Raw genomic sequence first — 14,940 nt, forward strand, 5'->3', positions numbered from 1 at the left:
TCTATCTTTCACGCCTTTCTCAGGTAAATTATTGACAACAGTTTTGACTAAGGATAGTAGGACTTGTCCTATACTTTATAAAACATTCAACTCCAAACACAAAATGTAAGTCAGACAAGATAAACATCCATGTGATTCAGCTACACGGTGTATCTTCTGCACTGCTCCTAGGATTTAATTAAATGTGTTTGAACATTGTACTAAACAAAAATTATTAGACCAGTTCTTGAAAGGAGTATGATTTTCTACAATACTACAGCAGTCTTATCAGGAGGGAGGAAATATAATATACAAATTCATACATTTTCATATTGTGATTGGACCTCTTACATACAATTTTAAATCAACTGACACATCTGCATGTTTTAAGTGCTAATGTTGACAAAAGGAATCATTTCTGGAGAGACAAATGCATTTCTTCTGGCAGCTTTACTAGATTATATCTTACATAGGCAGATCTCCAGTAATCCCTTTTGTGTTTACGGACTCATCCTGCAAGGAGATGAGCATCTCCTGAGAAGTGCTGAGTGCCCTGATCTTCCATTGACCCTGCAGACAAGGTGGAGTCTATTTCCTGGTCCTCTGCCTCCCAAGACTCCAACTGTCATTTCCCTTATTGGCTTTGATAAATAACATTTTATACAGCAGATTAAATTTTAGACTTTATATTCTGACAAATCCATTACGTTCTATAGCATAAAACCAAAATATTAAGGACAAATCATGACTCTAACAACTGTTTTATAAATTCCAGTCATTTCATAGGATTGCATGAGATTCTTAAATAGTGTATAGTGTTTGAAATGTAGAAGGGCCCAAGAGATGTAGGGATTTATTACAAATGCTTGTATAGGTATCATTCAGTTTTAAGTGACATATATATTTTGTTCCACGTGACTTTTTTTTGTGAGACACTGTAAGAAAGAAGTCTGATCTGTGTTCAGTCTCTTGTAAGACCTGATGGAGCAAGTTTTCATTATTAAAAAAATAAATAAATAGGATTGTACTGGCTAGTGGCTTTCACTATGCTTGATCATGCAAGGTTCTGATTGACCTCCACTCCCATTGCCTCCGTTATTGTGCACACCATAAAGTATCCACTTAAGGATGCTGGGGTATTCTAGTAGTGTTGGAGAGGCTGGCTGCTAAATTGAGGACTAACTGAAGCTATACAGTTCCATGGTTTACTGTGATTAAAAGATGCAGTGTTTGGCCCAATTCAGCAGCAATCCAAAAAGGACCTCATGGTCACAGATACATTTATAAAATATCATGTATATTTCCATATGCACTGAAATAACTTTTTGTAGTTAAATATTACCAATTTTAAAAGTGTAATTGAAGAAACACCTCTTTTAGATAGTGATGACATTCTAATAATCTGGTGGCTTCCTGAGTTCCTCTGTGAACTATTCCTAGTAAAGCAATCTAATAGCAATAATTAACTCAGGGTAAAATCTATTGCTATGTAGAGGACTTATGCATCACTTAAGCATTACTAAAGTCTTTTGTTAAGGGCTTAATCAGTGAATAAGGACATGTACAAGACCAGCACTGGGTTGATTTTTATCCTAACTATAGTGGAAAGCTATCATCTCTATGTTTATAAGATATTTTTCCTAAATAATTTCCTTTAGCTCTTCAATTTCAAGATGACACAAACTGTTTTTTCATTTGTGAGTTCCATAGCTGGGTTTTTGTTCTACAATAATTATTGCTTGTCCTTGTGCATAGTTTGCAACTTAGCATGACAATGTCTCCTAGCATTTCAGTTTACATACCATCTGCTGATAAAGTTTGATTTTTTAAAAATATAAATAATCCTCTTCATATAATCTTTATTAGTATCCGGGAAGAAGAGCAGCTGGGATCCATGTAGTTGGAAGTTTGCTTAAAGGCAATTATAAACATAAAATCAATATCCTTCCCATACACACAGAAAAGCCTTAATTTTGTAGAAGAGGAAGCTTGCAGGAGAGGGGAAAATATAAGAATCTTTCTGAATTTAGATTATTTTAGCAGCTGATGCTGTCAAAAAATCAAACTAAGTTTCTATCCTTTTCTGTTTTGAAAATTCAACCTTTACATTGGACCTTAGGGGGCAGAGATCAATAGGCAATCTGAGGGATCTCAGGCTACATCTACACTACACATGACTTTGAGCAGCGTGTAGTGTATATACCTGCAAGACCTCCTTAGCATGGGTATAAATATTAATGTAGTTGGTGAGCTATGGCTTATATAAAGAGAGTAAAGATATGCCTGAGAGCTGTGAGTATTCATGCAAGTTCATACCCTATATGCCCCCTACTTGCCCAAGCCATGCCTCCTATCTACACTGATGTTTTTAGAGGGTATAGTGTCATGCTGCCTCCCCACTGCTGGAGCCTTTCCCTGCTTCAAAAAAAAAGTGGGGGAAGGTTCTGGCAGTGGGGAGACAGTGTGGAAAGGCTTGGCAACTCCACATTGCTGGAGCCCTACTCCACCACAGGGAAACGCTGCAGCAGCTTAACCTTTCCCAGCAGCGTCCTCCTTGCTAGAGCCTTTCCTAACCTCAATGACAGCCTTTGGCAGCAGCGAGCTGCTGGAGCCTTTCCCTGCTGTTTTCCCCCTTCCAGAACCTTTCATTGACGCATGTAGCTACAACACTTCAGTGTGGACTCAGCCTGCTTTCCATTGCCGCGTGTAGCTCAGTGGTTCTCAATCTATTTACCATTTTGGGCCTCATCTGGAGCTCTCTGTGTCTTAAGTGGGCTGCATCCACACAATATAATATACTACCTGTATGGTCCTGAGAATGTCAAATGGCTGCAGCTATACATGTTTTCTACAAAACTTTGATTCTTCCCCCCCAGTCCATTGCTGTCAGTCAGTTACAGGTCTCAAGGTTAATCCAGACTATCTCAGCACATTACTAAGTGGCCTCATGATAAAGGTTCATTTTGATGTCATAAAGAGGTGGTCTTTATAGCAGTAGCTGATGAAAATATGTAGATTATATTTCAGTTGTCTATATCTTTATTATCCCAGCATTTTTTTTCTAATTTGGCACACAAACTTTCATGCCAAATTAGAGTCAAAGTTCATCCATCGTTGAGTTGGCTGAATGGAGAGGAAAAGTGGCCAGAATTGTTTTTAAAAGCACTCCTAGCTCAGAAAGAATGAATGAGATTGTGTTTAAAATATATTAAAAAAATAGACAGTCCAATTAGGATGAATTATGAAAAATGTTAGCCCCCAAAATGAGTGTTTTGAGGCTCTAGATGCAAGAACATAGGGTACTAATGAAAACTGTTTTACAACCTTAATTGTAGAGGGCATTAAGCCTGATATAATAGTGCCACTTTAGGAATTATCTTAACTATCGAGCAGAACTTTACTGCTATTAAACATGAATCTAATCTATGTTTATATGATAGCCACATTGCATAATTCTGGTGCTAAACTAGTGTTTTGTTTCTCTTTTGTTCTTAAAGTTATATACAATTATTTCAATTAATAATATATATATAAAGTCTCTACTATGATCTCAAAGGAGAATGATCTGTGATTGACATATCCTTTGTTTAAATGGCTTAGTGTTCACTGTATTGATTTTCTCCTTTTTTATAAGAAAACATCAGATGAAGTAAACCACCAAACTATTTGACTCTAATTGTTCTATATTTAAAAATAGCAAATGTTTCTCACCTTTTATTAAAGGTAAGCCTGGTAACAGTTGAACTATCCAGGCTCAGTTCCTGTAAATTTTCAGAGCATGTGACTTCTTGCTAATTCTCTTAGCAGGGAGCATAACAGGAGAAAAAAAATAGTCGCATGTTAGTCTTGTATTATCTGATGCTGATGTAAGAATCAGCGCACCACACCTTTTAGTGGAGGGAAATTTGGCTGGCTGGCCGAATAAAGAGAATGGTGCTTTATGACTGGGAGGGGGATGAAGAAAGGTCATACTGCTTCAAAAGGAAACGAGGGGCAACACTAACTCATCCCCTTGAATCTGGATGGCTGGAAGAATTTAAAAGGGGCAGTCCATGTGATGAAGTCCTCCTTCACATGGCTCAGGCTGAGGTAGCACCCACCCTCTCTCCCCTTTAGGTGGTGAAATTCCTGGTTTGATCAAGACCTGCTGTGGACATTGCACTAGCCATCCTTTTTTAGGTGGGGCTGGCAAGGAATTTTTCTCTTACCACCAAATTGGCCTAGGTGCAGTTGGGGCTTTTCCACCTTCCCCACAGCAGGTTCAGGAAGGGCTTTGTTCATGCACGGTATGAAGAGAGGTAGTCTATATGTCACAACTCATTATATAAGTGTGGGTGGATGTCCAGTGCAGGTACTCCATAAGAATGTTACCCAGGGTTCTTTGACCTAGTAACCTTTAGTCTTTGCGAGTTGGTATCAGGACCTAAACCAAGAGAGACGCAGCGCCTTCCATCTGCTATATGTCTGGCACAGTCAAGTCAAAACCAAGTGCTCTTAACTTAAAGCTTTATTTTATTGGTCATCAGCAATTCTCATTGGAATGCCTTTACCAAAAGTCTCCACTTATTTGTCTTAAGCACACAGAAATACAATAGGTTATTAGAGTCCCCAAACTGATAGATCCACAAGGCTGAGGCAATCTTTGGGTGATTCAACCATAGATTTCTGGATGGCCAATCCTTCCATCTGTGCCTGGAGCTCTTTTCAATTTGTCCACAAAGCAATCTGCCTGACTCAGACTCACTACCTCCCTATTATACTCCAAAAGTTACAGAGACATGTCAATCAAAATAATATTTACATAGCTGACCAAACAAATCAATCACTGGTCACAAGCAGGAGTTACAAAGACATGTCACTAAAAAAAATTGTTAAGCAAGCACTCTTAAGCTGTAAGTCTAGCAACAATTTTCCCATAGCTGCAGTCCTAAAATTTATCCAGACTTGCTGTTTTTCATAGACTTCTGCCCCAGCATATTCAGAGAGAGAATGCAGAGTGAAGTCCACTTCACATGTTCACTGTCTGACGCCCTCCCACCCACAATTTGCCTAGTTATGTCTACAGAGACCTAAAAATGGCTAAAAGCTGCAAGTAGAGTAGTTGGTAGTCTAGCCCAATAATTGGCAGTGGCTTGGGCACCTGACTGGTAGTTAAAATGTCCCTGTACGAGAAAGGTATGCAGTTACTGGATAAATGGCTTGGTAAAGGATTTAAAAAGAGGTGTTAGTTAAAGGAACAGAATGGCAGGGGAGTTGAGGCTCCTATGATTAGTATGGCAGGGAGTTAAGCCCCCTTTCTTATAGCCCACCTTAACCCTCCTATGGGGAAGGGAGGGAGTGGATGGTTAGGTTCCAGTAATGGATTGGCTGGGGGACCTGGATGGAAAAAGGGGCGGGGTCTGGTGGAAGCCCCCGTGAAGTTATTAATGAACATGGGGGTTACCTGAACTGTACACTTTTATTATTAGATGTCCGGGTAGTTCCAGACATCTAATAATAAAGTTGCGGCCTGATTAAAACCATATCAAATATCTCCTGTTCTTCTTTCGGTATATCCAGACAATCAAGTCTGTCAAGCCGAAGACCTGAAACCTCTATCTAAACAAAGCAGAAGTGGGGGGCGGTTATTAACTCCTCATAAGAATTATTTGGAATCACCTGCCTACCAAGGTTGCTGAACCAAAGACATTAGATCATTTTAAAAGCAACTAACATCAATACTGTCCTGAGAATATAGTGTATTAAAAGACAGAAGCCTCAATTGTCTAAATCACTTTTTACCATATGCTAGAACCAATTGTTAACATGATGTGCCCCGAGAGATGGAAAGATGGAAAAAGGATTTTTTGATGAATTTGCCTTTTTGTCTATTCACAAAATGTCTGTGAGCAGGTGTAAATTTTCTTGTATGTATACATTATTTGAACTTAGTCAACTAAATTGGTTTTGAATATCATTTACAGCATTGTTTGCTATTGAATATTTGAAATCTGAAATTTATTGCTTAACTATATTTGGTCACATAAAGCTGATGGTATTATCTCCACTATCTGGTTAGATAAGTGCAATTCTTATAATCCCAGAATCTCTGTTGAAAATAAATAAACTTGTTTCAGCAAATACCAAACATTTATGACTGACAAATAGGGATGGAGATTCTAGCTAGAGCAGAAACTAATGTTTCCTCTATGTGGGTGCAGAGGCCCGCCATTATGCAACAAGTTACAGAACCTAGTCACCAGATCTCTATTGTGTTCATTTCCTATAGAATTTGGAACAAATCCTTGATGCCTTACATGAAAATTTCCGAACTTAACTTCATGTACTTCCTTTAGCAATCTGGGTAACACAGGGAATATACAATCAATATTATCTTGTTCTAATTTCCTCACTGGTGAAATAATTGCTGGGTTTTAGTTAGATAAACTAATTTGGAACATAGCTTTATACTCTACTTGTGGGGTTGACAGCAAAGAGGGGAAACAGCCTCACACTGAAAAAAAACACTGTATATTTGTTATCAGCAAACTGAAAACAAATCCTTGTTTATCAAGTAAAAATAGAATGAAAGCCAAAGGTAAGAAACGAATTTACAACAGCATCAAATTCTGAGATATTATCACACAATATAGACTAGGTGTTCTTAAAGTTCTTCACAGTGTTCAAAACTTCCTCTTCAAAACTACATTTTGCATTTAAACTCATATTTAATTTTCAAATGGATCTTTGAGTAGATCAAGTGCAGTGGATAGTTTTGAAAAGACATTTTTTTTAGCATTAATGCTATTTTTTCCAATTATTCTTCATGATTGAAAGCTTCTTTTTAAGCATAAGCTGAAAAAAAATGTTGTCCTCCAGAGAAACTCATGAAGAGTTGTCCTCCAAAATGACAGCACCGTCTGTTGTTCTCAATAAGATCGAGGCCCCAACCTGCCCCCAGTTAAGATGGTGACAATTTTGGACTAATCTTTTTCTCAATAGGTCTGAAGCCACATGCTGCCACTAGAGAAAGATTGGCAAACTATGGCCTTGGTAGCTGCACTGTAGTGACACCATGAGGAAAGATGTATGAAATAATGTAATGTTTTTCCAAGTCAATATAATATATCCTGTCAAGTACTACATATGATGGTTGCATAGCATCTCTAAATGGCAGCGTTAATGGTGGTTGGGTGATTTCACTATACATTTCCATAGCTTAGCATGTACTTGTTTCTTTTAAGGTTAACTTTGGGATTATAATGCTTGTTTTAGGCATATTTAAAACATTGCTTTTTACCCTAAAAATAATATATTCTCTCAATTTTAACTCCATCTTAATATTCCCAGTCAGAAACCATACTGAGTAGCATTTAATTAATTTTTAGCTATTTTGAATGTGCTTTAGCAGCTGGGAATAATGCAGAGAACCACTGCTATGTCATTAGTCAGCTCTCCATGGCTCACCACAATATGCTTCCCAAACCACCATAGGTCAATGGATCACTTCTGATGTAGTGTAACTTCTGACGTAGGCAGCTGGATATTGTATTTACTTTGTTCAAGAAAGTTAATCCCATAAAGAACACTTATTAAGAATTCATTCACATAGATATCCATTAAAACCCCAATGTACCTACCACCGAATAGTAAAATTACAACATATTTTAAGGAGATAAATATTCATGAGCGGGGAAACAAGTTAGGTGATTTAAGGCCACTGTAGAATAGGAGTAATGATACTCAGTTGAGCAAGGAAAAGATTAGATTAAAGGATTATTTATTTGGATTATTTCCCTCTCCAAAGGGAAAAAGTGGAAGCTTCATACCAAAAGTAATTTAAATGTAGACAGACAAAACACTCTGACGTACAATATAGGGAACAATACTTTACTTGCAGGGATATTGGCATCTATCTGATCTCTGCAGTGCACCTAATAGTTCTCTTCTATCTCTTATTTTTTGATAGTGGAATACCAGTATGATAGTTCTGAAATACTGATTAGGCCTGGAATGGGAGAGTAAAGTAATAGTTATTTGCTGTGTGAATGTGGGATAAATAGATAATCATATTATTCTTTTGTATTGCAAGTGAAAATATGAAAAGGCAGCATGTAATGCACTTGAACTCCAAGTAGTATTCCAGGAAGTTTGTATTGGCTGCTCTTCATTAAGCAAGATTTTAAGGAGCAGCCTGGCAGTAATAATCTGAATAAAGAAAATAGTTGTTTATTTTTTTCAAAAGTCTTGATTATCTTCACCTTACTATACTACAACATAAAAAATGTTTAATAGTCACAGGTCCAGTCTCTTTCAGCAAAGAAGAAATTGCTTGAATTATGATTGAGCATTTAAAATAGTTCTAGATAGAGTTGAATTTGATCAGTTAACATGATAAGTTTATTTCTAGTTCAAAGAACAGATTACTTTTAAATTACAACTGTTTCTTTTTGGTGGGTCTTTTGTTGTTTTCTTAATATTTTTTATATTCTCTGGGGTAGCAAAATATTCTGATAGCCAGCATTTTATAGCTGTAGCACTGTACATCATTTGAAAATTATGCCTATCAAACAGTATCCTGTAACAAGATGACAAGGTTTAATAAAGTTGAAGAAGGTATTATATTTGTTGCAGAGAAACAAGAACTGAAATCCAAAACTTTCTTTCAACTCTATTTAAACTACTAAATTCTGCAACATTTGATTTTAAATTTGATACATTGCAATATTTTCATGCATCTCAGATACATTTAAAATCAGAGGTTTTAACTGAAATTAATATAAAAATACAATCAGTACTTCATTCAAGTGTTCTTTGTGTTATCTATTAACATTAAATTAAATTAAATTAACATTAAATTCAATACAGGTGGCAATTGGGGGATGCTTTTCCATTTATTTTATGATGCCTGCTTCTTTAAATGTACCACACTCGTGGAGTGTTGTTGTTTGTTGGTCATTTGTTGTTTTGATAATGCATAACTGTGTTGTAGCAGATGTCAGAGTGAAATCTGGATAGTTTGGCATTTTGGGAATTACCACTATTGTTTCCTTCTGTCAGAGACTCAGGAAAGCAACACAACATCAATTTTCATTTGATCTCAGTGGAGCTAACAGAGATATGCTCAGTCAACTTATCAACATGCTAGTAGATAGCAAAAGGATTCCGTGTGAGGTATGCTGTTAGTCACTGTGAAAGAGGTATTTTCACACATGAGTTAGGGAGCTGAGCAATTTAGTGAGTGAGTGCTTCTGACCAGTGCTTCTGATCATGGGATTATGCAATAGCATGACCACAACAAACACCCCCGTTCCCAGATGCACCCCTAAGAACTTACATCTTGCAATGTTTAGTGCTGCCCACTGAACCTTGCAAGCTCATAATTAGTTTGTCAATTTAACAAAGAAATTGATATACACTATCTTTGTCACTTTAAATGAAGTTTCTAACACACACTAAACCACATGCACTGCTTTAGCTAAAACAAACAAATGTATTAAGTACATAAAGATTAAGTGACTATAAATCAGAGGAATATAAATCAGATTTGATCAGGATGAAATAAAAGCAAATCACATTCTAAACTCAACATTTTCAGTAACCCTACGGAGTCATTTAATGCTCAGCACAGGCTGGCTGACTCCTTCAGCCAGGTCCTCCCCTGTGGAGAGTCCTTCAGTTGCTTGATGTTGTTTTGTAGATGGAAGTGGAAAAGAAAACTCCAGCTTGCAAAACATCTCTTCTTTTAACATGTTCCTTCTCCCCATTCTGGGGTCAGGTGGGCCTGGCTTCCTCCATTTGAGTCAATGAGCATCCCCTTATCAATGCTTAGATTAGTCCATTGTTCCTGGAAGAGCTGGGTTATTTTATGTATGCCTTAACAAGGCATGAACTACCTCCCTGCTTTTGGAGGATTTTGCTTCGATCTGCCCCAAGCCATGTGGGATACATATTTGGGAATATTACACAGCAGAGCTTCATAACCATACATATGACATTGCAACAAACATACTACTATAAATAATATTCAGCATGTCATAAGCATTTCAAAAACACTTTACATGACATATTTTGCATTAAACAATACACAGTTACACTATGAGAGTGAACATGAATGATACACAATCACACCATAAGGGTGTACACGTGGTACAGTGTGTCACACCTAGTCATCATGTGTGCTCTAACGTTGCACCAGCTGCAACAGCTCTCAAAGGGGCACCTGCAGCTGAAGTGCAGTAGCACTTTATTCAGCACAGTGGATAAAGCTAACCAGTCAATCAACCTTAGCAGAGGCTAGTGTCTGGCTCTCAGCATTCTTTTAATTTACCTACTTATTTAAGGAGTGGCATGAGACAGGCATTTTACTGAAAAATCAGAATCTTAAATTCATATTTTATCCCATTCTGCCTATGCCTTTTACTGTAGGTCCTAATCCCGAACCCATTGAAATAAATGGGAATCTTTCCATTGACTTCAGTGGGTTTGGGATTGAGCCCTTAGTCAGCCTGTCTGCTTCCCAGAAATATATTTAACTATTCAGTATTTAACAGGAACAGCTGTCAAAAAACCTTAATTTACAATTTCAGTATCTAATCTAAATAAATGTCAGTAATAAAATTAACCTAACCTTCAGTTACTCAGTTCTCTCTTCTTAGGGCTTGAGTTGGATTTGAATATCTGTGTTTAGCACTTTTCCATTGGCTCACACCTTTATGGACAGGTTTCAGTAACATCTTCAGGTCAAGCATATGCAGAGCAGTTACATTCTTGAAAAGCATTTTTGACCCCGTGTTCTGGCAGAGACAGCCCGAAGAATCTCTTTAGAGCTTTACTTTCAACACTTTTTCTTTTATTCAGTCCATTTTTTGAATATCATTTCAGCTCCACAAATTCTGAAGGGTACTTACAGAGCTCTTTCAAGTGGTTTGACATTTTAGATATAGCATTTTTATATTATTGCAATAATCTTGTGAAATGTGTAGCTAAAACTCTGTGACCAGTGTCTGTTCTTTTTATCAGGATGTATTAGTCAGGGCACAAGTGTCAAAAAAAAACAAAAAAAAACTGTGGTCCACATCAATTTTAACAATAAGCAGATTCCAAAAGAATCTCATCCTGACTTTATAATTTTTATTTTATGAGATAAAACAACCAAAAGTATGAGAATGTGAGCTAACATAACCCATAAGCATACTCTATAAGAATGCATGGCAGTATTTCTCTCTTGAAACTCATGCAGGTGAGGTTCTATGTGATATCATAGTAACAACCGAAATAATATAAATTGCAATTGTTAAGTAATAATTTTACATCAATCTTGATAATTTAATCTTCACACACTTTATTCCATTTATGTTTTTTATCTTGCTACATAGCTCATGTTTCCCTTGAGAACCTCCTGATTCATGATCATTTATTTTCTATCATCCCCAGTGATCCATTTCTTAAGTGTTCACAGAGTTCATCACACTCATTCATCCTTATCACATTACTATCTGTATTATTTTTATTTATTGTTTTACAGTAGCAGCTATAGGACATAATTGGGATTAGTCCCCTATGTGCTATCTGTTATACAAATACATAGTAAAATCTTCTATTTCACATCAAGCCTATGTATTTATTTAGATACGGTATTAATTTTACCAGGAATTTCCTCTTCAGCTTCAACTTTGTAGTGTCATTTTATGTCTTCATTCAAGGAGTATCTGTAAGTCTTTTCTGTCAAAAGTGTGGGTCTAATCTAAATTCTGATTAAATTCTTCTTTTTCCTGAAATAGTCTTTTTTAATAAAGTTCTTTCTTTACTTATAGTGCTACTATCTCCATCTTTTAACAGCCTCAGGTTACTCTGGTGCTGGTATAATATTTTCAGTATGACATATCAAGTCAAATGGAGACAATCTCAATTTCCTTTTTTTTTTTTTGTATTTCTCTTTCTTCCTAATAGTTTCCATAATCCTTAAATTTTATCTGTTGTAAATTCCACCAGCTCATCACACTCTCCCCTTGTAGTTACAATTTCAAGGTGACCGATCTCCTCTCTTTTTCTTTATTTAAAGCTTTTCTTAGAATTCAGATATCTCACATCATTAAAATGGATTCTTCAGCTTTGCATATTAGTTGTAATGGATAACCTCTACTTCCTTTACCGAAGAACCCTTTTTAGGTTCACAAAACTGAATGAACCTTTGTCATTGCCTTTTTTATTATTATCTTTTAGTGATTTATACCATACACATTTCCTAATGTGTGTTGTGACAGTGAAATGAACTTCTGTTTGCATGTGTATACACCTAAATGTTTATACAGCATTTATATATACACATACATATACATGTTTTGTGAGTCCATAAAGATACTTACTTGACAGTAAAACAAGAGGAAGGATAGGAAGACATAGGTGTGTTTGTAATTAAGTGTGCCAGCTTGACAATGCTGGAAAGTGAAATCATCTGTCCACAAAACTGATACATATATGAACACAGAAATTGCCAAAATAGTTGCCAGACTAGGAGACTAGTGGTCCATCTAGTACTGTATTCTGTCTGTGATAGTGGCCCAATACAGCTGTTTCAGGTGAAGGTGGAAGAAACTCTGTAATAGCCAGCTGTGGAATAACCTACTCACAAAGAAAGTTTCTTCCTAACCGTCTGAGCTAAAGGTTGGCTTATGCCCTGAAACATCCTGTCCAGTTATTTGTTTAGTCCTTAATATAACTGTCTATACACATGTCCAATCTCTTTTTTTGAATTATGCAAAGTTTTTCCCTCACTGGCATTTTGTGACACTGGCATTGAGCAGTGTACATTTCCTCACACTATCTTTTTTCACTTGCCCACACCCTAATTTTGAACAGACAAGACAGCAGTGCACTATTCCTTGTTATTCAGCCCTTCTGCTCAGACTGTAAACACACTGTGATGTTTTTGTTTAGTTTGGGGTTTTTTTGTGACGCATGGACATTTTTCTTCTGGGAATTTGGCAAAGACCACCAAATCATTTCACATACTACCCGTCTGTCTTTGGCTGGTAATGACTGCCATTATCAACCCAGGAAAGGTTTGAACTGGTGCCCTACAAAAGACCTATGGCTCTCTTCCACAGTGTCTGTGCTGAGAATCCTCCCCCAGGTAAAAGTAGGATATTTACTGTGTATATTTTAACATGTAACATTAACTATTTGTGTGTTAATGTTTATAAAGCTTCAACTGTTTAAATCTCAACATCTACTGTCATTAAATAATTATTGTCCAACTCTTTCCATTGTCTGATCCCTCTATAATTTCTTGCAACTGTGAAGGTTTAAATAGATACAAATCAAATAAAATTGCTTAATATCCATAATAATGTGCAACTGTGGAAATTTAAATTGGTGAAAATAAAATGCTTAAAAATAAACACATTGATATAATCTGTCAAAATTACCAAAAAAATCTGATTCTGTCAAACCTAAATATAGGTATCCTAGTATAATAGTAGTGACATATTTCTCAGTGCAACCATTAACTTATTAATAGTTAAAATTCCCAGCTCCTTATCAGAAGCCATTGCTCTTATAATTCCAGCTCTTTCTGGTCTCATAGTGTTCGATAGGCTTTTGTTTCATTTTTCATTATGTCTAGACAATACATATTGCATGAATATTCACTTTAGATACGAATAAATTTTGTTCAGTGCCATAAAGTTTTGTGTGGTAATCATTCTTTCAACTGAAAGAGTTGGGAAGAGAACTCTAAGCTATTTAGGTGGTTCTCCTTTTACTCTGGAATACTTAGTTATTTCCTTCACCAGATGAGGTAGGAAATGAACATAGAGAGTTCTGCTTTTACTAAGGCTGCAAAATACACATGCTACCCTGTCTCTGGACTGTAAACCTTATATTGAAACGAATGTTTCAAAGTATAAGAATTGGGACCTTTAGTGTTAACATAGATTTACCCCACCATAATAGAAACTGCTTCTGTCATTCTTGCCTACAAAACAGTGATTTGCTCTTTGAAGAAAGTGTGCCTGACAGTCAAGGTATGTGCAGTATGTTGATAAGTTGCTATTTCTGTGTGGTTAATATAAGGCAGTGATTCACCCCACAGTTTATTTTTCCAAATGTTTACTGACAAGAGGTATTTTGCTCCAATTACTTGATTATCTCTTGAACTAGCATTTTATCTTTTAATGGTCATCAGAACCTGCATATACAAATACTGAATGCATTTTATAATTCTGGCTGGTGCTCTTTATGGTCAGAAACTGTATATGGTTTTCTGTTTAGTGTGATCAGTATCCTGAGGTAATTTTCTTCCCTGTATAGCAGGCATGATGGTCTGTGTTGAGTATTCTGATATGTTTTTAGCTTGATTAGAAATATTGTTGTAATCTTTTTTTTCCCAGAACATTATCAGCTGTATGTTCCTGAATCAGCTCAAGTTGGGTCAGCAGTAGGCAAAATTAAGGCAAATGACGCAGATGCTGGCTCTAATGCAGACATGAAGTACACAATCATAAACGGTGATGGCTCTGGAGTGTTTTCCATATCCACTGACAAAGAGACACGGGAAGGAATTATTTTCCTGAAGAAGGTAAGCAAATGGCTTTGAAAGTGCCTCTGTGAATACAATAAAAATGTTACTGAAGGCTGTGCAAGACAAGCAAAGGTCAGATGGAAATGTTTGTTTTAATTTGTAAACCTAACTGAGCACATACTGAACCAATACTAATATAATGTCTCCATCAAGAACTTTAATTCTGCATAGGAAGTGTAGAACGAGAAGGAGCTGGGAAACAATTTGAAGGCAACAATTAATTCAATCTTCTGTTCTTCTAGAATGACCAGCATTCAGTATTTAGTAATATCCAAATAGACTGAATTAGATTAAACCATGTAAGATTATTTTTACAAGGTCCTCCCCCCGAGTGACTATACTGTTCATGAAACATTTTGAATTAAACAAACTAAGCATAGCCAGCCAGCAACAGTACA

The 14,940-nt window shown here is 36.4% G+C and overlaps 1 protein-coding gene across 3 annotated transcripts in view; it reads left to right on the forward strand.

Moving 5' to 3' along the window:
- Window positions 1-14,940, forward strand: part of CDH18 (cadherin 18) — a 518,716-nt gene that overhangs the window by 420,638 nt on the left and 83,138 nt on the right. For all 3 annotated transcript variants that reach the window (XM_067569768.1, XM_067569753.1, XM_067569759.1), the window contains one exon: window positions 14,352-14,539. In XM_067569768.1, the coding sequence (XP_067425869.1) occupies window positions 14,352-14,539 (188 nt within the window). The remainder of the gene's footprint in view (window positions 1-14,351; window positions 14,540-14,940) is intronic.

Source organism: Emydura macquarii, unplaced genomic scaffold (genome assembly GCF_026122565.2).
Source record: "Emydura macquarii macquarii isolate MOO-44397 ecotype Brisbane River unplaced genomic scaffold, CSIRO-AGI_Emac_v2 contig_320, whole genome shotgun sequence".
NCBI lineage: Eukaryota > Metazoa > Chordata > Testudines > Chelidae > Emydura > Emydura macquarii.